This window comes from Rutilus rutilus, assembly GCF_951802725.1.
Source record: "Rutilus rutilus genome assembly, chromosome: 7".
NCBI classification, from domain to species: Eukaryota; Metazoa; Chordata; class Actinopteri; order Cypriniformes; family Leuciscidae; genus Rutilus; species Rutilus rutilus.
Genome location: NC_140221.1, coordinates 17,734,553 through 17,759,488, shown reverse-complemented (window position 1 = coordinate 17,759,488; position 24,936 = coordinate 17,734,553). Strand labels below are relative to the sequence as shown.

Genomic DNA, 24,936 nt, shown 5'->3' with positions numbered 1-24,936 from the left:
CATGATCCTTTAGAAATCATTCTAATATTCTGATTTGGTGTTTAAGAATAATTTCTTTATTATTATCAATGTTGAAAACAGTTTGCTGTGTACTATTTTTTGTGTGAACGTTTTCCTGGATTATTTGATTAATTCTCAGTTCAAAAGAGTATTTATTTGAGATATAAATGTGTTGAAACAATGTAAATGCCATTACTGTCACTTTTGATCAATTTGAATTGAATACGTCCTTGCTACATATTAATAAGTTAAGAAAATATAATCGACAAACAGGAGTGCTTTAAAAAATTTGTTTAACTCACATGTCTCTGAGCTTGCTTTCATAGTGAGTGAGTGTCTGGTGAATGTAGTCACTGGTGGCCATCAGAATGGGCAGGTTCTTGAGGGGAGCTGAGGCCGGGACTTCCCCTGCCCTTTCCTCTAGCCTCGTCAGTAGGAAAGAAGTCACACGGCCACACACCTCCACGTAGCTGGAGCACACGGGCAGCAGGGTGTCCTCTCTAAACGCCACAGCCAGAGGGAGAAAAGCATCCATCTGCTCCACAATGTCTGCACAGAACTGGAAATACAGTGAATATGTGAGTTTTTCAAAGGTTTTTCTGTATGGTCAATAGATAATCAATACTTATGCCTTAAAGGCACGATATGTATGATTTTTGGATTAAAATAACCAAAAACCACTAGAACATTGTTATATATTCTGTTGACTTGTGTACTTACATTATCCCAAATGTTTCCAACAATGTTTAAATTCAGAGAAATCAGATATTTTAACCAGTGTAACGGGCCGTGTCATTGCGTCGCTTGTTAATGGCTTCATATCCGCATTACCCTCGATTTACGGTTTAACTTCGGTTGAAACCATGGAAACACCAAAGACGCTTCTTTATATTATGTTTTTTTTTTTTTTTTGACAGGTGAGCAACTGTTTGGATACCTTTATTGACAGAAAACTAACCATTGTTATATAGCTCAACATGGCTAGTCTTATTTTTCGAATCCTTTGTTTTCATGATTTACCTATTTTGTCAAGTGGCTCACATAGCAAAATCAGAAAGAGCTTTATCAACTGCAATACAGTATTTTCTCCACCATACAAAGTTTTCAAATTAATTGCATGCCATTTAGAAACACAAGTCATCCAGCTTTTATTAATATGATATTATAATATGATCTAGCTTACTGCAATGTGCGACAAGTGTCTTATACCAGTCACAGAACACACAGAGTAGCGTTATAACATAACATTCAGGACACTCAAATGTATTTTTAGTATGATTGTTTTGACCGAGTCAAAATTTAACCAAGTTAATTTGTCAAATAAAGTGAGCTCTATGAGTATTTCAGCACTTGTTTGTGAAACGGTTGTTTCATTAGAATGGAATAAGATAATGTGAATTTAAGTGATCAAATGTAACTGTAACCAAGTTCAAGTTCAGAGAAGGAGCGGCCGTCTGCAGCATATAAGCATAATAAAAACAGCAATGTAAAATGTCCCAGGCTCTCTGCCCTGCCCTGCTTCACACCAGTAACATTAATAAATCATCCATGAACATGAGTCTCATCATATTGCTTTTCCTCAGCTGCGGAGGTGAAGACGACAACTCCCATGATTCCACACTCATTCACAGCGTCATCAGGCTATGCCTTCGTAATTGTTTTGAATAAGCATCCTCTAGTGGTGAAACTTACATACTGTGCCTTTATTTTGCCCCTGAAAAATTCCACATTATAAAGACAATGGATAAAACATAATCATGTGTATAATTAATTAATCAATTTATTTTATTATTTTATTTTGCCTGTAAATCAACAGGACAGTTTTGACAGGAAATAATAAGTGAAAGAGAGCGGTTGGCTTAGGAAATGACACAACACAACATATTGAAGTACATGAACAACCTGACGGATTTATTTTTTAACACTTGTTTGGTGCAACTATACTGTTATCCACACTAAACAGTGCTTCTTTACTATCACGACCATTCAGTTGAATTATTTGCAGATAGTTATTGTGGAAAAAAAAACACTTTTATGTACTCCATCCTGTCCCTCTTAAATCCAACAAAAAACATTCAGCGCTATACACTAAGAAATTCCTTATCGTACTACACTCAAACTTCCCTTTCTGAAGACCGAAATTGCATTTCAGCAGCTCACACAACTCTACCATATGCGAACCAACTAGCATTTATTGCGATAGAATAACCGAATCATCCATGCCGATATGACTGTGAGAGACATTCAGGGCCATTTTCGGATTCAAATACCTGCAGTTCCCCTCCTGTGGAGCCTGGAGAGAGCAGCAACACTTATCTCATTTTTCCACATTTGTCCTGGAGGAAACAGGGAATCAGCAACGGTATTTTCTCTTCAAAATGATTACGAAAGTGTGTGTGCCTGTTACATCTGCCTTACATTGCCTCGGGAGACACGCTGCTTGAAAGGAAGACCCCTAAGGGTTATTGCCAAAAAGAGGCAGGCCTGGAACGGAACATACACCAAACTTCCTCCACCCATATTTCTCCAACACTTGACAAATGAAGACATCATTGTGGATCTATCCCCATCTAGCGCTTCCATTCATCCCTTTCTCCATCCCTCCTTCCAGCCACACGTTTAATGCAGATCAACAGTTACGGCAGCGGATAGGGCCACGCCGGAGAGCCAGACGCACGTGCTGGGTTCACTGTCGAATTTATATACCAATAGAAATGAGTTACGGTGCCGGGCTATTCGAGAGCAGTAAAATACACGTGCGGTGTATATATCTCCCTCCACTCCACCCTTTCCCCCTTCCACAGGGAGTTACCGTGTCCCAAGGCCTCTGCGAACATAGAGGAAAAAAACCCAGCACATGTTAAATGGAAACTTTTTCCAATAGCAGGTCTATCAATCAAGCATGGACAGGCAAGAGAGAGGTGACTTCATACTTCTCCACTAAACTTCAGCATCTGCATTACACAGCTTGCCATTCCATTATGTTCAGACACAACAGATGCAGCACGCTAGGGTTGTCACCATAACAACATTTTAGTAGCAATACCATTGAGATTTCACTAGGCTACTCACAATACAAGCTTCAATATTGCAAAAAAAAAAATGTAAACTATAATAGAATAATATTTTTTTCCTGTATAATTTGTACATTTTAATATCTATTATTTTTAAATATTTTACTAAACTTTAACTATAAAATGTAATAAAAATATATTTAAATGCATGCTGTAAATATTTATAAATTAATTAAATATAGATTTTTCATGTAATTGAAAATAAAAAGTCAGTAAAAAGCTTATAATAAAATGATAATTATAAAAGACAAGTATTAGTTAGTAATTTGTTATTATATTAACTTTAATATTATAATTACTTGTACTATTTTTAATATTACTAAATATTATTATTACTAAATTTGAATAATTAAATTATTTGAATAATAAACTATAACTATAAATATTAAATACAAATTCAAACGATGGTATGCTGCAAGTATCTATCAATTAGGTAAAAATTGCTGACAAATAAAAAGTCAGTAAAATGGTAATTATAACGAAATTATAATAATAAAATAAAATTATTATAGTTTATTTATATTATTAACTATTATATTATAATTTATTTATTTTGTAAATTTGAAGAAATCTCATTAATTAATATCATAATAAACTATACAAATAAATATTACCTAATTAAATTAAAATATATTATAATATTGCAAGTATTTATCAATTGAATAAATATTTTTAATTAAATAGTTTGTACAAAAAAAAAAAAAAAAAAAAAAAACAGTAAATAAATAGAAGATTGAGTGGAGTTTTTTTTTTCTTATTAATATTGTTTGATTAATATTAATATCATAAGAGTCAAAAGCAGGTCTACTGCCCTTCATTGCAAGGCCTAACAGAGAAAGAATGACTCATGTGATGTTTCTTTCCTGTTCACATTCACTTAAGACAAAGAGGTACATTTGAAGAGGTGCATTTGACCACTTTTGCGTAGCCACATTACAACATGACCTGTTGTACATGTTGGCACTGTATTATGATACTAATACGAAAACTGGTATCATTTTTCTAGTGTTGCTTTGATATCCGCCAATCCGGAAGCCCCTAAAGGCTGAACAGGTCTTGAAACAGCGAGTCGAAAACAGACTGAGCGTTGTTATTATAAGCTTAGTGGGAAGTATGAGAGAGATGTGGGCGAGAATGCAAAGATTCGCCCCAATCCAAGGTGATGAGCACCCGAGAGGTGTCGGTGAGATTTATGGCTTTCTAAAGCCTGCTGCTCCGGTTCGGAGAACCCTTAACTAGAGCAGATCAAAGATATGGATTCCAACAGGACAGCCACCACAAGGTTATTTCTCAGCAAAGCTTTAAAACATTTAAGAGCTCAACTCTGCAGCAGTCTTCTTGCACCTTTGAACAGTGCTAAATCCTTCTCCTCGCACAGGGTTAAGGACGATCGTCAACGCGAGGTGGTCAATAGCTGGATCGCGGTTTCAGGTTGATAAATGGTTTGCTGAAATATTATGCAGACGGGAGGTCTGGCGACTCTGAGAGTTTGAAACAAAGCATGAATGTATGAATATGAATGGGTGAAGTATTGATCTCTGTAATGCATCTGGACTGACTACGTTCTGGCTAAGTCAGGTCTGGGCTAGCATAACGCTGCCTACTTATGGGCTGTGGTGACACGTGTCAAAAAGAAGGGGTTCTCAGACACTCAGGGTAGCAGAGAATGCAAATAAATGCACATGCTAACCTTTGAGATGAGGGCTGCTCATTCTGAAGCACTGACCTACACGTAAATGTGTCGTACAGGTCTTGAGTGTGAACAAATTTTGACACTTGTTAGTGATGTGGTTCCAGGGGTGTCGGCAGCATCGATGAAACGGTATGGAAATTAGACATGAACGCTGACGTTCTAAACTTCATGAGATGAGGCCATGTTGTGCAAAAGCATCTTTTTTTTTTTGATGTTCGACGAAGGTTTTAAAGCAGCTTTGCATGCAGAGGTCAGTTCTTAAAAAAATGCAGAAATATGAAAACACTCTAAAGGAATTTACCATATTTTGTAAATAAAAGTAAGTTGTACCTGAGAATAAGTTTAAAGTTAATAGCATTATGTAAGTCGCTTTGGAGTCACAGCATGTTTCAGATGATTAAAAAAACTGCAACTTAAAGTCCAGAAAATATGGTACTTGTATATGACACCTCTGTTAAAAAATTGAGGGTTGGTAAGAATTTTAAATTTGTTTGAAAGTCTCTTATGCTCACCAAGACAATTATTTGATCAAAAATACAGAAAAAAATGTGTAATATTGCGAAATATTATTACAATCTAAAATGACTTTCAGCATTATTACTCCATTCTTCAGTGTCACACAATCCTTCAGAAATCATTCTATTACAGTGGGTATGGAAAGTATTCAGACCCCCTTAAATTTTTCACTCTTTGTTATATTGCAGCCATTTGCTAAAATCATTTAAGTTCATTTTTTTTCCTCATTATTGTACACACAGCACCCCATATTGACAGACACAGAAACACAAACACAGAATTGTTGACATTTTTGCACATTTATTAAAAAAAGAAAAACTGAAATATCACATGGTCCTAAGTATTCAGACCCTTTGCTCAGTATTTAGTAGAAGCACCCTTTTGATCTAATACAGCCATGAGTCTTTTTGGGAAAGATGCAACAAGTTTTTCACACCTGGATTTGAGTATCCTCTGCCATTCCTCCTTGCAGATCCTCTCCAGTTCTTTCAGGTTGGATGGTAAATGTTGGTGGACAGCCATTTTCAGGTCTCTCCAGAGATGCTCAATTGGGTTTAAGTCAGGGCTCTGGCTGGGCCATTCAAGAACAGTCACGGAGTTGTTGTGAAGCCACTCCTTCGTTATTTTAGCTGTGTGCTTAGGGTCATTGTCTTGTTGGAAGGTGAACCTTCGGCCCAGTCTGAGGTCCAGAGCACTCTGGAGAAGGTTTTCGTCCAGGATATCCCTGTACTTGGCCGCATTCATCTTTCCCTCGATTGCAACCAGTCGTCCTGTCCCTGCAGCTGAAAAACACCCCCACAGCATGATGCTGCCACCACCATGCTTCACTGTTGAGACTGTATTGGACAGGTGATGAGCAGTGCCTGGATTTCTCCACACATACCGCTTAGAATTAAGGCCAAAAAGTTCTATCTTGGTCTCATCAGACCAGAGAATCTTATTTATCACCATCTTGGAGTCCTTCAGGTGTGCTTTCATGTGTCTTGCACTGAGGAGAGGCTTCCGTCGGGCCACTCTGCCATAAAGCCCCGACTGGTGGATGGCTGCAGTGATGGTTGACTTACTACAACTTTCTCCCATCTCCCGACTGCATCTCTGGAGCTCAGCCACAGTGATCTTTGGGTTCTTCTTTACCTCTCTCACTAAGGCTCTTCTCCCCCGATAGCTCAGTTTGGCCGGACGGCCAGCTTTAGGAAGGGTTCTGGTCGTCCCAAACATCTTCCATTTAAGGATTATGGAGGCCACTGTGCTCTTAGGAACCTTAAGTGCAGCAGAAATTTTTTTGTAACCTTGGCCAGATCTGTGCATTGCCACAATTCTGTCTCTGAGCTCTTCAGGCAGTTCCTTTGACCTCATGATTCTCATTTGCTCTGACATGCACTGTGAGCTGTAAGGTCTTATATAGACAGGTGTGTGGCTTTTCTAATCAAGTCCAATCAGTATAATCAAACACAGCTGAACTCAAATGAAGGTGTAGAACCATCTCAAGGATGATCAGAAGAAATGGACAGCACCTGAGTTAAATATATGAGTGTCACAGCAAAGGGTCTGAATACTTAGGACCATGTGATATTTCAGTTTTTCTTTTTTAATAAATGTGCAAAAATGTCAACAACTCTGTGTTTTTCTGTCAATGTGGGGTGCTGTGTGTACGATAATGAGGAAAGAAATGAACTTAAATGATTTTAGCAAATGGCTGCAATATAACAAAGAGTGAAAAATGTAAGGGGGTCTGAATACATTCTGTACCCACTGTATATGCTGATTTGCTGCTCAAGAAACATTTCTTAATATTAACTGCTGAAAACAGTTGTGCTGCTTTCAAAAATGAAAATTAGCCCATGATTTACTCACCCTCAAGCCATCCTAGGTTTATATGAAATTCTACTTTCAGACGAATACAATCTGAGTTAAATAAAAAAATGTCCTGGCGCTTCCAAGCTTAATACATTGTCAAATGTTACTCTTTTGGCATAAGTAGACTTGCTAGTTATTTTAGTCGATAAAGTTTTAAATATTTATATTTTTCTTACACGAACGCATCGCTTCACTTCAGAAGGCCTTTATTAACCATAGCCATAGCCGTGTGGAGCACTTTTATCATAGATGGATGCACTTTTATGGACTTCAAAACAGAAATGGACATTCACTGCCATTATAAAGCTTGGAAGAGCCAGGACATTTTTTAATATAACTCAGATTGTATTCGTCTAAAAGAAGGAACTCATATACTGTACACCTAGGATGGCTTGAGGGTGAGTAAATCATGGGCTAATTTTCATTTTTGGGTGAACTATCCCTTTAACATTTTTGTGGAAACCGTGATGCATTTTTTCACCCCCAGGAATCTTTGATGAATAGAAAGTTCTAAAGAATTACAATGTACATTCTAAAATCAAAACGTGTGTGTGTGTGTCTATGTGTTTTAATCACTTAAGTTCCGTAAAAAAAAAGTATAAAAAGACTTTTTTCTAGTGTGGACATGAAAAAAAAAACATGTTTTAAACTAGAAGAAAAAGGGCTGGTGAATGGAGCATGCATGGACTGAAACACCTGCATCCTATCCAAGCTCAGAGGCCATCCTTTGGGGCTGTGATGGCTCATCAATCTGCCCGAGCTGCAGCGAGTGGAGCTCGTCTCAGACGGGGACCTCCGTGATGAGGGATAAAATGAGGCAAGACATTGGGCCACAGAGCAAACTCACAGACCAGAGAGGCTCCTGGAGCCACGGTGCCAGACATGTCATGTCACTGTGAACCACTGGAGTATTTCAAAAGAGACTGGAAAGGTAAGGAAATATTCACAAATACCTTCCTCTATAGCTCTGTTTCAAAACCTAGTGAGCTGCCTTGATGCATACAGCCTACAAGCTTCCTCATTCATAAGAGACTATTTGGAATGCTCTACAGTACATGTGCAGAAACTCGGTGCACCGCATGAATAGTGCTCAGTGCTAAGCTAACGTGATACTATAATAAGCATATAAACAAGTCATTACCTAACTATATTTTGAGAATACTCATATATCATTAAAACATTTGGGGCCCTATCTTGCACCCAGCGCAATTGACTTTGAACACCGACGCATGTATAATTCCTATTTTGCACCCGCGCAAAGCGGACTTTTCCCTCCACAGATGCACGTCGGTTAACTAAGAAATACACTTGCGCTCCCCGGGGCGGTTCAGCGCAAAGAGGAGGCGTGTTCCGGCGCAAACGTTCCCTCATGCTATTTTGCAGGTTTAGAAAACAATTGCGCCACTGACCGAAAAAAAAACTGTTTAAAGTCAGTGGCGCGTTGCGCATGTTATTATATGCTATTTTAAGGGCGCATGCTTGGCCTTAATCAATGTAGCGTGTGCACAACGCGCAAACACTTTGATTCTCTCATCTACACACAGACGCAGCAGTTATCATTTTTGCAAATCATACATTATTACGATAGATAGATAGATAGATAGATAGATAGATAGATAGATAGATAGATAGATAGATAGATAGATAGATAGATAGATAGATAGATAGATAGATAGATAGATAGATAGATAGATAGACATTTTATTATAAAAGCATACATCTAGCTTACACATTTACCCAAATTAACATACGCCTGTTTAACCGAAGTTAATTTGGGTGTGTTTCTCCATCCCCAACGTCCCTGACGAGAACGTCGGTCTCCTCGGCCTTGAACCGCTCCTGGCGCGCGCCTGGCAAATCCGCCGTTATAATAGGAATCCGCTTTAGAACAAGCGCGCCTGCTCTTAAAGGGAATGTGAGATGTCGCTCTGATTGGTTTATTTCACGTTACGGCCAAACCACACCTATGAATAATGAAGCTACTTCAGACCAACCCCTTTTAGATTTGCGCCAGACGCAAGAGTCATTTATCCCGCCGGGAAAATAGCAACAGCGCCAAGACCCGCCCACAAAGTTACTTGCGCTTTGCGCTTTGACATTTGGGTTCAGATCGTTAAAATAGGGCCCTTGGGGTCAGAAAGATTTTTTTTTTTATAAATTAATACTTGTTTCAGCCAGGACGCATGGGTCTCATTAAGCATATGTACGCACAAATTTGTTTGTAAAAGCTGCGTACGAACATTTTCATGAGCAAATGATGATTTACCAAAAACTTTCGTACTAAAAATTATACTAAATATATGCAACAAATAGGAACAACTGAAACCACGCATACACAAAAAGCACATACACTGTGCGGCCTTATAATTTTTCACGATTATTCTTAGTTACACCCTCATGGACTTTTAGTTTGTATCCCTCAGTTATATGTCTCATTTGTTCTCAGTTTCCCCCCACTTGTTTGTCTCCTAGGTTACACATTGCATTCTAGTTTGTTTCTATGGTTACTCATCGGTTCCCTCGTTTGTATCACCTGTGTTAATCCAATCATCTTTGTTTTTACTTAGTATAGGCTATATATATATGCTGTGTTTTAGTTTGTCATTTACATTACATTACATTAATTATTTTACGGGGCTGTTGAATGCTTGAATCTAAATGGTTGACGAACATTCTAAGGTGTGCAATTATTTTCAGGGAAACGCACGGCTAAAGTAGGTCCAGACAGGTCTTGACCGCATTACAGTTCTATGTCACTTCGCCAAATGATTTCAGTTATTTCAAAGGTACAGCCTACAATATATAAAAAAAAAATTTTTAAAAAGCACAACGACACTGACCAAGCAAATAAATATAGTAAACAATAGGACAAAAAACGACAATTTAACAAAATTCCGTTTTATAATGTATGGAAAGCACATACTCTTTCTCCCGCTCTCTCTCCCACTTGTGTGTGTGTGTGTGTGATTCTTCATCTTACTATTTAAATTACTATTAAGTTACCTTCGCCACCACCTTGGGAGAGTCTCTCTCTGGACCGTGTTTGTGGTCAACAGGGGTTATGGAGATGTTAGCAGAGCTCGATGCATGTGCGGCTTCCTCCTGCTCCAGATTCTTATTGCACACGTCATCCAACACCACCTTCACACAGTGAGCCATCTGAGGAATGAGGTCTCTAAATGTAGCCCTCCACCCAAATTCAAGAGACACCACCTAAACACACACACACACAAATACATAAATACCATGCAACATCTGGTCAGACTGGAATATACAGTATTTTAATGGTTACAAAACATTTAAGGATATACTGTACAGTACTGCTTGCCAATGCAAAATTCACCAACTTAATAATCAATTTTTAGGGTTAGGGTTTGTTTAAACCCTTAACCTCACGCAAGAGCAATATATGTTGATTACAATAAAAACACATTCAGTAAAGTTCTATATTGGAGGGTTGTTTCAAAAATCATAATGGTGCAATGAAAAATAGTATTAGAGTACGAATAAATAAGGGATGTGTATCACCTCTGTGCTTTGCAGAACAAGATCAGTAGCGGCTTTGTCTTCTGTTGCCGTCACCTCCATATCATCCCTGACCTTCTTCAGGACCCCTGCATGGAAAACGCAAAAAAACACTCACAATGCATCCACAGTAAACTGTCACTACAGCTTTACGAAAGGAAGTGAGCTCCAAATCCTCTAATTTCCAGCTCATTAAAACATTTCACGCAGGAACATCTCATATGTTCCGTTAGCATATTAGCATATGCATTCACGCTCTACATGGTGCCTTTGGAAATGAAGTCAATGTGTGGGGTGCCAGGGTCAGGCCAGGCCAACATATTAAACTCCTCTGCGCAGTGACGACCTACAAACAACAACGTGATTCGCCCAATAAAGCGGGGGAAAAAACTAAAAAGCGGACGCAGTAATTGCAACAGTAAGCTTTGTTAAATTCGGAGGCTTTGGAGTTGATTTGAACCCCTGATAGCTATGGCCATATCTGGACTAATCCATGGAAGGGTTAGAGGGAGGATAAGTGTGTGTGTGTGTGTGTGTGTGTGTGTGTGTGTGCTTGTTGTGGGCAAATTAAAAGTGCATGCATCAAGGCCGCATTTTTCTAATCAGACGCTTCGGAAGTGAGACCCCGGGCGAGGCAATTTAGTTGAAGAAGAGAGAGAGCCGAGCCAGGCGAAGGAGGAGAGAAGCAGCCAGCATGTCACTTTTTGACCTTTAAGCCCATCTGATGAATTTCTGGTAATTAAGTCGTTTGATTGGCTGAATTAATGATTTGGATAACTGCCCTTTAAAGGCTGTTTACTTCTCAGTAAATCCAGCCCTTTTCTGCTTGTCCTGTTTTTTAATGTAACCTTTACAGAAATTACTATACGCACCAGTCACTTTCATAGCAGAAAAAATAAAATTAGTGAAAAGAAATTTCCGGCCTCCTCAATTTGTGCGTGTAGAAGTGTTTCTATATGCGAAAACAAAACACACACACATAAGGAACGGTAAAAAAGCTGTAAAGAAAGGCGAGAAAACTCTCATTAAAAAAAGCATATGTATACAAGGTACTGCTACAGGCCAGCAGTCTGGTCTCATAAGCTGCCTGTAGAGATGTCGCTATTATACGCAGGAATTGGAGGCTTGTCGTATTTAAAGGCTCCGTCGAGCACAATATAGCTGGAGGTTTTCCGCTCCCATGGTGACAAATCATTTCACATGTCAGATTTGCAGGAGACTGTTGTCAGAAATCTTGATCGGCTGCCATTTATTTATACTATGGTGATATTCATCTGGGAAAAAAAACAACCATATATCTTGTTGACTGGCGTATATCACATTCAGTCTGAGAGCAACATAAACCAGTTATCTGTGTATGTTTTCACAGTTGCTGCAGGGGGACATTTGCTTACTATGGGTGTTTCGTTGATTAAGAGATCAGAAACTATGATATTTAAAGGGATAGGTCACCCAAACATGAAAACTCTGTTATAATTGACTCACCCTATTGTTTCAAGCCTTACTTTCTTCTGTGGAACACAAAAGAAGATGTATTGAAGAACTTCTTTTTTTTTATCTGATCAATTGTTTTGGAATATATACTACCGTTCAAAAGTTTGGGGTCGGTAAGATTTGTCGGATAAGCGCAGTCTCTTATGCAGACCAAGGCTGCATTTATTTGATCAAGAATACAGTAAAAACAGTAATATTGTGAAATATTATTACAATATTTATTATATCGACATATTTATTCCTGTGCTGGCAAAGATGAATTTTCAGCATAATTACTCCAGTGTCACATAATCCTTCAGAAATCATTGCAGCTGATTTGCTGCTCAAGAATTATTATTATTATAATTATTATTATACAGTCGAAAACACTTGTGCTGCTTAATATTTTTGTGGAAACCGTGATACATTTTTTGGGGTCCATTTGAACCCAAATATTGAACGGTGCTGTTCAAAACAACGACTTCATTGTAAACATTTAACCAATATCTCCTTCACAATATCTTCTCAAAAGGAAGTCATTCAGGTTTTGAATGACATTAGGGTGAGTAAATGATGACAGAATTTTCCCTATTAAATCAGGATTGCTGAGCTGCACTGACCTGCAACGGATGGATTTGACTCTAGTTCGCATTTGGATGTGGTAATGTTTAGCGATGGTTGTTAAAGTGTACCTTTGACACTGCAGACTGATTCTCCAGCGCAGTTAAGGAAACCCAGATGGGTTGCCAGGTCCTCCACAGTTTGTTCCAGCTCCAGTAAGGTTGAGGTCAGCTGGGTCAAGCACCTGAGCTGATGGGAGGTGAGGCAGAAGTTTCGCCCTCTTCGTGGAAGATCCTGAGGAGCTGTAAATGGACAAAACAAAGAGTTATTTTGTGTTGCGGTTCTATGGTGGAGCTTTCAACCTCCATTAGTTCTGCTTAGTCCATCACAAACTTTAAGTAGTTGAACTCTTTTGTGAGCACTTAAAGGTGCTCTAAGCGATGTCACATGTTTTTTAGGCCAAACATTTTTTTGTCACATACAGCAAACATCTCCTCACTATCCGCTAGCTGCCTGTCCCCTGAACACACTGTAAAAAAACGCGGTCTCTGTAGACACCACAGGCTCCACAAACGGCAACAAAAACAAACTGGGCTCACCCGCACCACGAAACACAACAAACAGTGTTCCAGCCAATAACTGGCAAGATGTATTTGAGGGTGGGGTTTGGGGGGGGGGTTAGTGCACGTACACATGAAGGGGGTGTGGAGGAGAGAGAAGCATCAAGAGGGAAGTTTGAATTATGGCCGACACACGACCAAAGAGACGACGTTCCGATGAACAAATTGCAAAGAATAGGGACAAGGATAAGGAACGCGCAAAGTACCGAATTTACATCGGAAAAACCTTCGAAAGGTGGCGAGAACTCCGCCGGCAGAAGGGCTTCCAATCCGACATTCAGTTGCTCTGTTTTTGCAGAACAGGTAAATCCATTTTTCTTTATAAATTGACGTTCATGTTCGCCAAACCAACACAAGGATGTAATTAGCTAGAACTATGCAGTCAGCGTATGGTCAGCGTTAACTTTGGTGAATACAACATATGTTTCGAGCAGCTAGCGATCAATCTCTATTGTAAATGATCAAGCAAATTCACAGTAGGGCGACAATTTTTGTTATGAATTTGAATGTTCATTTATAGGCTATTGACAACTTTGACTAAATTAGTTTACGCCGCCGCCGTTGTTTATGCTCACTGGGAAATGCGAAGTTAACGTTATCTTGCTATTATTGCGTCCTTGTATGGGAGCTAACTTGTTATAGTTATAACCTCAGGTGGCGAAACTATTTTAAGATAATGTTTCTCTTTTTCTGCATTCTGTTCTGCAATATATAAAAGCATTTATCTAACTTGGCGACATTACACATTGAATGAAGTATCAGTAAAACTTAACTTTGTTTGTAGTGACTACTTTGACTTTCCTTTATGCCGGGAAGGAAGGGGAGGAGGGAGGAGACGGGATGAGGAGGAGGGAGGGTCGAGCTAGCCTCCGTTTTGTTTGACAACAATTCGAATGTCAACAAGAAGTTACGTCTCCCGGCATCGCTTAGAGCACCTTTAACTAAAACACAACCATATACAAAGGCACTTCTTAGAAATTAGCTAAAATATTTTGTTAATTTTTACTTCTACACAATGCTGGTTTACTCTTAAAAATTGGCATTGTGGAACTTCAAATGTTGTTGTGTCTTGTATGATGATTGCTTGTGATGCTCCTCATTTGAAAGTTACTTTGGATAAAAGCTCTTGCTAAAGGATTAAATGCAAATACATGTAAACTAATTTAACTTCTTCAGTCAAATGGCAAAAAAAAAGGACCATACTTGTAGACAAGCTTTCAGCAGCTACATTTTGAAAATGTACAGGATGGCTATGTTAGTCCACCAGCTTGACCAGCACCAAACCAGCATAAAAAAAAGTGAAGGATTGTGCATTATGCATATATTTAGTTTGTACAAGTCAGATGCAAATGCTTTTTTAAAGATGTGCAGAACTATACAGGGACATATATATCAAATGAATCCATCTGTAGAATCTTATTTGATGTGTTCCTCTCTGGAGATACCAAATGTGAAGGTCTGTCATACAGACAATTTATATGGGTTAAGGATTTAGAGGGTTGAAATGTAAGCACATCAACATCAGTCCAGAAATGTTACACTACACAACAGCCTTCAATAAATTCTCTAAACCAGTCCATTTCACACATTTAGGAGTCTTTCAAAAGAATCTGCCCATTGGTGAAACATCTATACAACAATTAAATATTAACACATAGTTTGGGTCAGTGAGATTTTTTTTGGCAGAATGTAATACTTTTACTCAGCAAGGATGCATTAAATTGATCAAAAGTTACAGTAAAGACTTCTATTTCAAATAAATTATGTTCTGTTTTGAGCTTTCTATTCATCAAAGAATCCTGAAAAAAAATGTCACAGGTTCCACAAAAATATCAAGCAGCACAATTGTTTTCAACATTGACAATAATAAGAAATATTTCTTGAGCACCAAATCAGCATATAAGAATGGGCCTGTTTACACCTGGTTTCTACTGATCGGATAGCTATCTGATTTGTTCAAACGGATCCATCTACACTCTGCCACATAAATGTGTCTCCCCAAAATGAATATAAATACGATCTTTACTTCCCACGCTATATGCAAATTTAACAGAGTTCACATCAACGAAAGCAACGTTTTATTTATCATCAGCTCATTTCAAGATCAAAGAACGCAATATGAGAAAAGGCGGCACCAATACTGGTAAGATCATTTAGTCTCAATACTTTTAATGAAGATGATTGTGTGTTGAGCTTCTGCGACTTACTATATAACATGTCATAGCTGGCCTATAAGACACTCTCAGATGTTTATTTTGTAACATTTTGGGAGGAGCAAAATTTACGTATGTGGTTTCAACAACCAGATGCATTTATACTTGTCCAGTTTCATCTGGAATGCATCTCACACCACGTCCTGAAGTGGTTTGAGTGATCGGATTTAAATCAGTCTCGAAAGCGTTTTTACACCTGGTCTTTTCACGATCGGATAGCTATCTGATCAGAGAAAACGCATGAAGTGACCAGGTATAAACAGGCCCAGTTGTTTTCTGAAAATGCAGACATTTTAACAGTATTTTTTGGATCAAATAAATCCAGCCTTGATGAGCATAAGAGACTTTTTTCGAAAACATTAAAAAAATCTAATGTTAGTGTATATGGTTTCTACCAGCAGGGGCTAATTGGACCATGCAAACCAACCAAAACCTTGACCTCCAAGCTGTCTCCAAGTCTTTTAAATTTGAACATAATATTTAATTTTTCATGATGCATTTTTAGAACATTGATATTGTAAAAGTTTTTGAAGGTTAAAGACATTTCAACAATATGTAACACTGGAATCCAAGATTGCACCTTTCTCAAATAAATGAAATAATAAAAACTGAAAGACTTTGTGAATGTGCATTTGACACCAGGGGGGCTGTGAACCGTGGCCTCGCAATCTACACCGATCCCACAGAGGCCGTAAAGTTTCCTCTAGAATCTACAGTCAAACATTGCTGGGCACAAACTTTCTCCTGTAACCCGCCGATGACCCTCATCTCCAGCGTGGCTCTCCCATTTCTGCAGCTGCCAAAGCCATCACCCAGGGGATGTTCCGCATTAGGCCTGAAGAATGGGCCGCGGAGAAGAGGGCTGCGGTATTTTCAGACACTTCGACAAATACTTTTGTGTGTGCTCTTAAATGACTTCCTCTGACAGAAAAGGCATTGGGGAGTGGATCAGGAAGGCATTAGCCCCAGCTATGAAAGCTCCAGGAAGATTGAGTGGGAAGGCGATGGAGGGAGGGGAGAAATAAAAAGAAAGGAGCCCCAATAATTGCAACAATATCGCCTCTGGATTCTAACACCATATTGTCACTTTGTTATCGTCAAGCCGACAACATGCCAACAATCTTATTCTCTCATTTCTCTCCACTTAATCAGGCACATACATTGATCATCCGTAAATTTGTTGTGTTTTTTTTTTTTTTTTTTGTACTTTTATAATTTCGCAAACTAGTAGATTATAGAGATGCAGAGACTGACCCCATGAGGTGAGTTAAGGAGCGCCTTGGAATTCATGCATTTGTGATGTATATGTGTGTGTAGGTGTGTGTTTTTTTTCATGGGTGAGTGTGTCATACCAGCATCTTGGCTCTTCATTAATGGGGTCCAGAGGGAGACTGAGAGGCAGAACTGGGAAAACGGCTACATGAATGCATGGAGATCCACTCCACTGAGATCCGCTCCCCTTCATACAAGCACATCAGCCTGTCAGTAAAATAACTCCAAACATACTGCATAATGTATAAGACCTGTGCATTAAGCGCCACATGCAGCACAAGTAACACATGTGTACTGGGAATGTCTATGTGAGTCCTATAGTAGCATCTGTATCTCTTTACAACTCCAGGATTAACAATAAACATCTCAATGACATCCATTCACATCATGATGGAATTACTGTAATAAGTGCTTCATTGGCCTAGGATTTGTAAGAACTCTGAGCACTTGCTTAAATTATATGCATTACTTACATAATGCACATCTTTACTGCCCTAGAGATCAATGCACTGCAAATAAACGACAATAATTGGTGTGCTAACAGTTATTGATAGATATGGCTTGTGGGAAGAAACAGTTCTTGTGTTTGATGTTTTGATGCCCAGTGCTCTGCAATGCCAGCCCGAGGCCAGAAGTGCAAAGAGTTGTAAACTGGGTGAGTAGGGTCTGTGATAAAAAACTAAAAAAAAACTATCCAACCAAAAATTAAAATTGTATCATCACATTTGTGGTCACAATAGTGAGATTTTGTGGACAAAAAAAAGTTCCATCGTCAATAGTGTAGCGATGAATGAAGCACAGCTCACACAGAATTCACTTTTAAACTAAGTAGCTTTCTATTGGTCAACACAACAAATCTATGTGACCAACTTGAAACTGCTGTGAAATCTGTGTGGGAAATTTTAATTAAATTGAATCACAAATTACTATTTAAATTACTAGTTTTCACTCACAAAAAAAGTCTCATTTTGCCTCAAACTCTTATTAAAATGTTATTAAAATAGAAGTGTAATGAAAATGGAAAGTTATGGAAGTTAATTATAAATTTTGGTCTGTTCCTCACACAATTACTTGAAATTCTCTATGATATAAATATATTAAACGTTCATTAGACTTGGAATATAGCTCATTAATTGTATGGACAACCTTTCTGATACTGTTAGGATGCGTTCACACTTGTAGTTCGGTTCGCTTGGTTCTTTTGGTCCGGACAAAAAAACAAAAAACAAAAAAACATTTATCAAAAGAGAGCCATAGTTCGTTTAGAAGGGGAGTATCTCGACAAAGGAGAAGTGCTCACTAACACAGATTTATACAGATTTGTGACCAATATTTGAGAGAAATAGGCCTTTTGTGTACGTAGAAAAAGTCTTAGATCTTTGAGTTCAGCTCATGAAAAATGGGGGCAAAAACAAAAGTGTTGCGTTTATAATTTTGTGCAGTGTATTTTTAGAAACGCACAACGCATATATTTTCCTGCACTCACTAATTCCTCTCTATATAGCAGAACCCTTTCAACGTCCATCAATGTGACAATAAAAGTTCATGTTCTATAAATTCCAGGGCATTGTCTTCTTCATAGGCTATAATGCAAAATGTTACCAAACATCACTTGCCTATCATCCACCAAACTAGTCATCCGCCCCTTGCTCAGTCTCCATCCCTCTCAGAGGTGTCCTTGAACCCCACCCGTCCTCTACAACACCCCCTGCACTAACTCACACTTAGAGTGGGCATCTCACCTTTATGTTTAATGCTCCGCTGTCATTCTATCTTGTCTTTTCCTCCCACCCAGCCATTGTCGGGCTATTTATTACCCCGCCATTAACGGCTTATTAGGGCCTCTCTCATAGCTAACCATTAGGAGTCTTGCAGGAGGATGGCCCAGCCACTGAAGCCATAATGGGGGTTATTACAACACGCTGATGGGGTAGAGGTGTTGAAGGTGTTGAGAGCAGTGATACGTGTCGTTTACTGTGAAAAGAGCTGAGAGTCAGGGCCTTGCCAGGGTCGTTAAAAGGGCATCACACTCATATCAGATGTAGTAAAAGAGGGAAGACGTGAGCACTGCACAGCGGATGAGGCAGAAATGTTTAACAGAACATCACTTAAGTGTTTGAGAAAAATCTAAATATAAAAACTAAATATAATACAATTATAATACAAGATAGGGATGTAAAAACTGTATATGTGCACAATATTTTCAAGAGCGTTGCATATACTTGTGTGAAGGATGGCCTGAGGAAGCTTATAGAGCTCCAATTGCATTGTGGGCAACAGTGACACAATACAAACCCTGTACTACATTTTTCAGTTCAGGGGAGAGGACAAAAGACCGGAGGTTCGGACCTTGAAAGGGATGATGCTTGAGCTATCACCATTTTTGTTAATGCTTTAGGAGGAATCTCTAAGCTGCTCCTTAAAAATAATAATAACAATAATAAAGTGAATGGGATTAGGGCCAGTCAGGCTACAAAATATTATTACATTTTAAGTCTTCTAAACAAATAAGATAGATTCGTGTGAAGAAAAGTTGGTGACTAACATAACTATTTTCAAAATGCTTTATTGTTCCAACAAACTCATGCCATTGAGCTTGTTAAGCTTGTCTTTGCTGGTCGCTATGCTAAAAAAAAAAACAAAGACATGGTTTAAAGATATTTTAAGCTGCAAAATTCATTATTTATTCACCCTCATGTCACTCCTAGCCTGTATGACATTCTTTATTCTGCAGAACACAAAAGAATATATTTTCCACAACAATATTCAAATGCCTTATTTATCCAGCTGTCCATGCTTTAATGAATAAGGATTAAGAACAAGAAAATAATTGAAATATATTAAAATATTACAAAAAAAAAATTTCTGACAATTTCTTTTTTTTTTCTTTTTTTTTTTCTGACAATTTCTACCTCATAAAATTCTTCAGAGCTTGACATAACTAAAAATAAAATAAAAAATAAACTCCTCCACTAGGAGGACTGTCACTGTACACTATTAAATTAAAGGTTCCAAAAGGGATTTTTCGCAGTGACGCCATAGAATCAGCCTGTGGGTTTCCCTAAAGAACCTTTCAGTGAACAGTTCTTAAAGTGTTAAGAACTTTAAAAAAATCTTAAGCAATGTCTTCCACTATAAAGGACATTCTTTGTGCAATGGAAAGATTCCATGGATGTTAAAGGTTCGATATGGAGTCATAGAATTTTTTGGTGTAACAACATCACAGAAAAGTTACAGTACATCATGCATGGTTGTGTAGTGAGGAATAAGGATTGATATATAGCCTAAAATAAGTGCAAAGCCATATCATTTTTCCTCTAATGTGCTCTGCAGCTTAAAATGAGCCTTTTGTAAACTATTCACATCACACTTGCTTTGACTAGAAGGGGGGGGGGGGGGGGGGGGGGGGAACAAAAATGGCACAAAGAAAATGAGAGAGAGCGAGGGAGAGAGAAGAAGAAGAAGAAGAAGAAGAAGAAAGAATTGTAGGGGAGGCTGGGAAATCCCCAAACAGTTGTTATTGATTCCAGTGTTTACGGGCAGATAGTTTAGTGCCGTTTACAAAACAGAACAGATGCAGCCAGTGAGCAAAAAGGTAAACAATTGCTGTGTGGCAGGTTGCCAAATCCCCGGCCTGGAGTATTAAACTCACACTGAAGTGCATTTCCCCTTTGGGTTACACTTGCTGCCACTTCATCTCCTCCATGCCTGCTCCCTCATTCCTTCTTTCATTCTCCTTCCCTCCGTCTCTCACACACACACACACAAACTGAGACGTGCGGTTCCAGCTCTCGCTGACTGGCTTGTCCTGCACTGACCCTTGGGGCCGTGTTCTGCCTAGCTGGGCCATTAGTGCGGGGAATTGCATGTGTCTGACATGGCCCTAAAAGCAATTATTAAATGCTTTTCTCCAAATGATGCCCAGCCTCTTTAGGGAATGGGCAATCACGCAACAATTTAGCCACTGATTTCATTTCCTCACTCTCTCTGTTGATTGGCCTCTTTGGCAGAAAGGTGAGAAAAAAAAGAGAGAGGCCGATCTTAAAAAAGAAACGGCGGACGTTCCTGTTCCTGACGTGTGACTTGACCCAGAACATTAGCCATTCAGAAAAAAGCCTCATTTATCCACCAGCCACGTCAATGACGGCGCTCTTCGTCGCCTGCGAGTGACAGCACGGCAAAGACTCTGCCAAGTGTCACAGAGATCCGTATAGATGCGGATGCTCTGGGGATTAGAGTTGTTTTTTTATATGTGCTGGTTTATATTTCGTCCGATGTGGGAAGCAAAAACATGTAGCTAAATGCAAATGGAAATGCAAAGATCGGTCCATCTTACAAAACAGGACGTGCGCTCTAGGTGGTGTTGTGGTTGGCGGGGCCCCGGGGCCCGAAAGGACCACATGTGGAGCCCCCTGATGGCCTGAGGGAGTCTGAGTGCTGCAGCGTGCAGTGGGTTGTCTGTTGCAGCCCGTTGCTCACTGACACACACTAAAACGGCTCTGTCAAAGCCAGAGGCACAGTCCAGCTGGGATGCAGTAGGGGTTGGGCGGCCCTTCTTTGAGTAAAAAAAGGAGGGGAGTAACTGATTTGTGAGTCTCCACTTCTGTCCATTCTTGCATGCATTGATTGATGTTCCACAGGTTGAGCAGGTTAGTCAAATTTACTAACAAAATCAGTGGCTGGTGTATCAGAATTGGTTGACAAATCAAATAAACAAAACATTATGTCCACACTGAAGACTAAATAAAAGTATTTGCAGAACATGAGCTGCATGAACTGATGATTATGTTCTCCAGCATGATATGAGATCCGAAGAGCTTCTTGAGCTTCACTGGAAGAACATCTGACTGTCTTTACAGAGTCGCAAGATCACATTCACAAATTTACATATATTATTAGTGACCTAGAAATTGAGACTTATGACTTGTGAAGGTGTCATATTGTTTCATTGTGTATCTTATGCTCAAGTCTCTTATGCTCACTAGGGCTGCATTTATTTAATCCAAAATAAGAAAAAAATGTAGTATTGAGAAATATAATTACAATTTAAAATACTTTAAAATATAATTTAATATAATTCTAATATACTGATTTATTATCAGTGTTGGAAACAGTTGTGCTGCTTAATATTTTTGTATAACCTGTGATACTTTCTTTTCAGCAGGCTTGATGAGCGTAAGAGACTTGATTCACAAACATTAAAAATAGTAATGTTTATAAACTTTTGACCGGTAATGTGTGCGTATATGTTGGATATATTTTGGACCCTATATCTGACAACCAAAAAAAATGTTGCCCTACAGAAAAGTGAGTAAAATAATATTGATTTTCTGTATTGATTTTCTCTGAGTCTCCTCCGAGAATGCAGCATATTGGAGAAAACTATATACTGTGTTTCTGGCTGAACTGATGATGACAGAAAATATATATGTGGAATATACAATGTCTGTGAGTGTCAAACACATTATGCAATGTGCACATAAACTGTATGTGCAAGAACATACAAACATCAGCCAGCTCTTTCTCTTTCACACACACACACACACACACAGACACACTCACTTCCACCTTTTCAGTTCTTTATCCTGTCTGCTACAAATCCACTGAGGTGTGATAGTAAGGGTTTAAACTCCTCATTGTTCCAGATCAGCTGACCTGTATGGTCTCCTGAGCCCAGCCCTCACCCCATTACCTCTAAGAAAAAGTCAAAAAAAAAAAAAAAACCGACATAAAGTGAGAGGGATGAAAAGCAAGGGATGGAAGAAGATGGGTACAAAGGGCTGAGACTCCCACATCTGGTGAAGGAGGGGGGGGGGAACAAAGTCTGTTCATCCCTTTCAGATGGAGGGGTTAAAGAAACTGGCATATCTGCGCATGAAAAGCTGTTAAATGCTTCAGTGCTTTGACAGTGTGTGATGCCAGGAGCGGCGGCGCTCCCGTGGGACAGTGCGTCAAGATTCACCCCCCACCCGCCCACCCACCCCTACCATCACTTCTCCCAGACGAGCTTTCCGCAAAATATGGAGAATGAATAAAGCACAATAAATAACACCTAACAAGACAAAGAAAAGAAATTCCAGGTTGTTTTGATAGCTTCCATTGAAAGCGAAACCTATATTTGTCATTTACTTAATAAAATTCAGCTATGCAGCTCAAACACAAACCCTGCAACCAACAACTGTCAAAATGCTCATTGTTTGATTTTGCATCATGTTCAGATTTCCTAAGACAGCTGGAAACCCAGCCATAAAGAAGCTAATAACTAAGTGTGTTGCTCTTAGTAAATGACTAATAGAAAAACAACTATTTCAATCATGACATTTTGCCTAAGGGCTTCTTGATACAGTGTACGCAAGTATTTGACACACATTCCAGTCACTTTCCAGCAATACACACCTGCAGTGTCTCTAGTAATTAATTTGAAGGATTGCTGGGCCCCACGTATAGGTCTGTACACCCGAATCCAGCGGCCCCACAGACGTAGGGCCAATTATTCAGCCCTGAATAAGAGTGTCTGCTGCATGTAAAAATTAGAGAATTCTGGCAGGGAGGTGAATTAAATGGAAGCGAAGCCCTAATAAGTCCATTCAAAATGGACGCTGACATCTGTACAAGGAGCTGCAATAAGCGATTACGGATCTGTCAGTTAAAGAGTTATATCAGAAGAATAGCAAAAAAAAGTACAGTGATTGTTACTATCTTTAAAAAATAAGAGCATTTGGCAAATGGTGCATTAAAAAATGAACAATGATTCAATGACCTCAAGATTCCCGGAGGTAAGGAAAATGTATAGTACTAGTAGCCTGGAAATCCAGACCCAAATCTGAAAGATTAAGGGTCTGGCATCGAGTAATGAAAATCGCCCCAACTCGAGTTGTGGCACCAAGCATGCATTTGAAAATCTCACTGCACGCAATTGGATAACACTATGACCAATCACTGTCGTGATTGCGCTGTCACTAGCGCTGTCGTCATCTGTTTGGCTCGCCTCTGGCCCGCCTATATCAGATACACCGATGTGATTGGTGCAGCTTGGCTACAAGGGCATAGTTAATGAGCAATATTACTCAATGCCAGAGTAACTCGCTGAGCAAATTCGGATTTCCAGGGTATAGTACTAGTCTTATGTAGATAGATATTTGGTTATCGGCATTAAATCTGATTCACTTTGATTATTCCGGACAAGAACTCTCCAGAGGCCATCTGCACACACAGTAAATCACCAAGGCTGATACATCGTCTGATATTTAGGCTTTTTTTCTTATTAGTATCTGTGGATTTTTCTGTTTGGCCGATGAGTGTTGGAAGAGGACTTTTATTTTGACAGCTCTGGGATTTTCATTCTGACAGTGCTGAGAATGCTAGCGCCTGAGCACAGACCCATAGTTTCTCCATCTTAATAAGTTTAACAGTTCTTTCCAATAAGTAATTTTTTATACTTTCTAAAATCTAAACATCTTTCAAATAGTTTTCACACACAGTTACTAGCTATTCATCAGAATAATAATAAAAAAAAGTGTGCACCCAGACTCCCAGAAATCATATACTCTACCAATCAAAAGTTGTAAAAGATATATCCATATCCTGAATAAGAAAAAGAGGTTTGTTACCAGTGGACTACTGAAATCTTCGGTTCAAGAGTAAGTGGCACCCTGGCACCTTGCACCAAAAAGTCTACCACATCAAGTTGAAGCCATGCAATGCCCTCTGATATACAGTTAGTCAGGGGTTCAACCTACAGCGAGATAATGACCAACAAAATTCCTTCAGGCTATGTCAGAACTACCTCAAAAGTAAAGGCTTCAAATCAGGGAATGACCAGCACATTCTCCAGACTTAAACTCTATCGAGCTGGTTTGGGATGAACTGCACAGAAGGGGAATTTGTGGAAACTTCTGCGTCAGTTTTTGGAAGAACTTTCAGAACAACATTTGGTCAAAAAGTTGATTCTCCAACTGTTAATTTGTTCTATTATTTAATTCCAAAGTACATTGAGACATTAAACTGTGTAAATTTCAGAAACAACAACTTTTGACCAGTATTGTAGCAGTCAGCCAAAAAGAATGGAACTGGCCATTTCAGTTTATAAATCTATTTATCATTTCCAGTTTTGTGTACATGAATAGAAGGAC

At 38.9% G+C, this 24,936-nt stretch overlaps 1 protein-coding gene across 1 annotated transcript in view; it reads right to left on the bottom strand.

Moving 5' to 3' along the window:
- The window catches only part of kiaa0825 (KIAA0825 ortholog), a 141,340-nt gene that overhangs the window by 102,058 nt on the left and 14,346 nt on the right, over positions 1-24,936 (bottom strand). Inside the window, exons 5-8 of the mRNA XM_084414064.1 lie at positions 12,831-13,001; positions 10,669-10,754; positions 10,144-10,353; positions 303-559 (exon numbers count right to left, since the gene is read on the bottom strand). Of these exons, the coding sequence (XP_084270190.1) occupies positions 303-559; positions 10,144-10,353; positions 10,669-10,754; positions 12,831-13,001 (724 nt within the window). The remainder of the gene's footprint in view (positions 1-302; positions 560-10,143; positions 10,354-10,668; positions 10,755-12,830; positions 13,002-24,936) is intronic.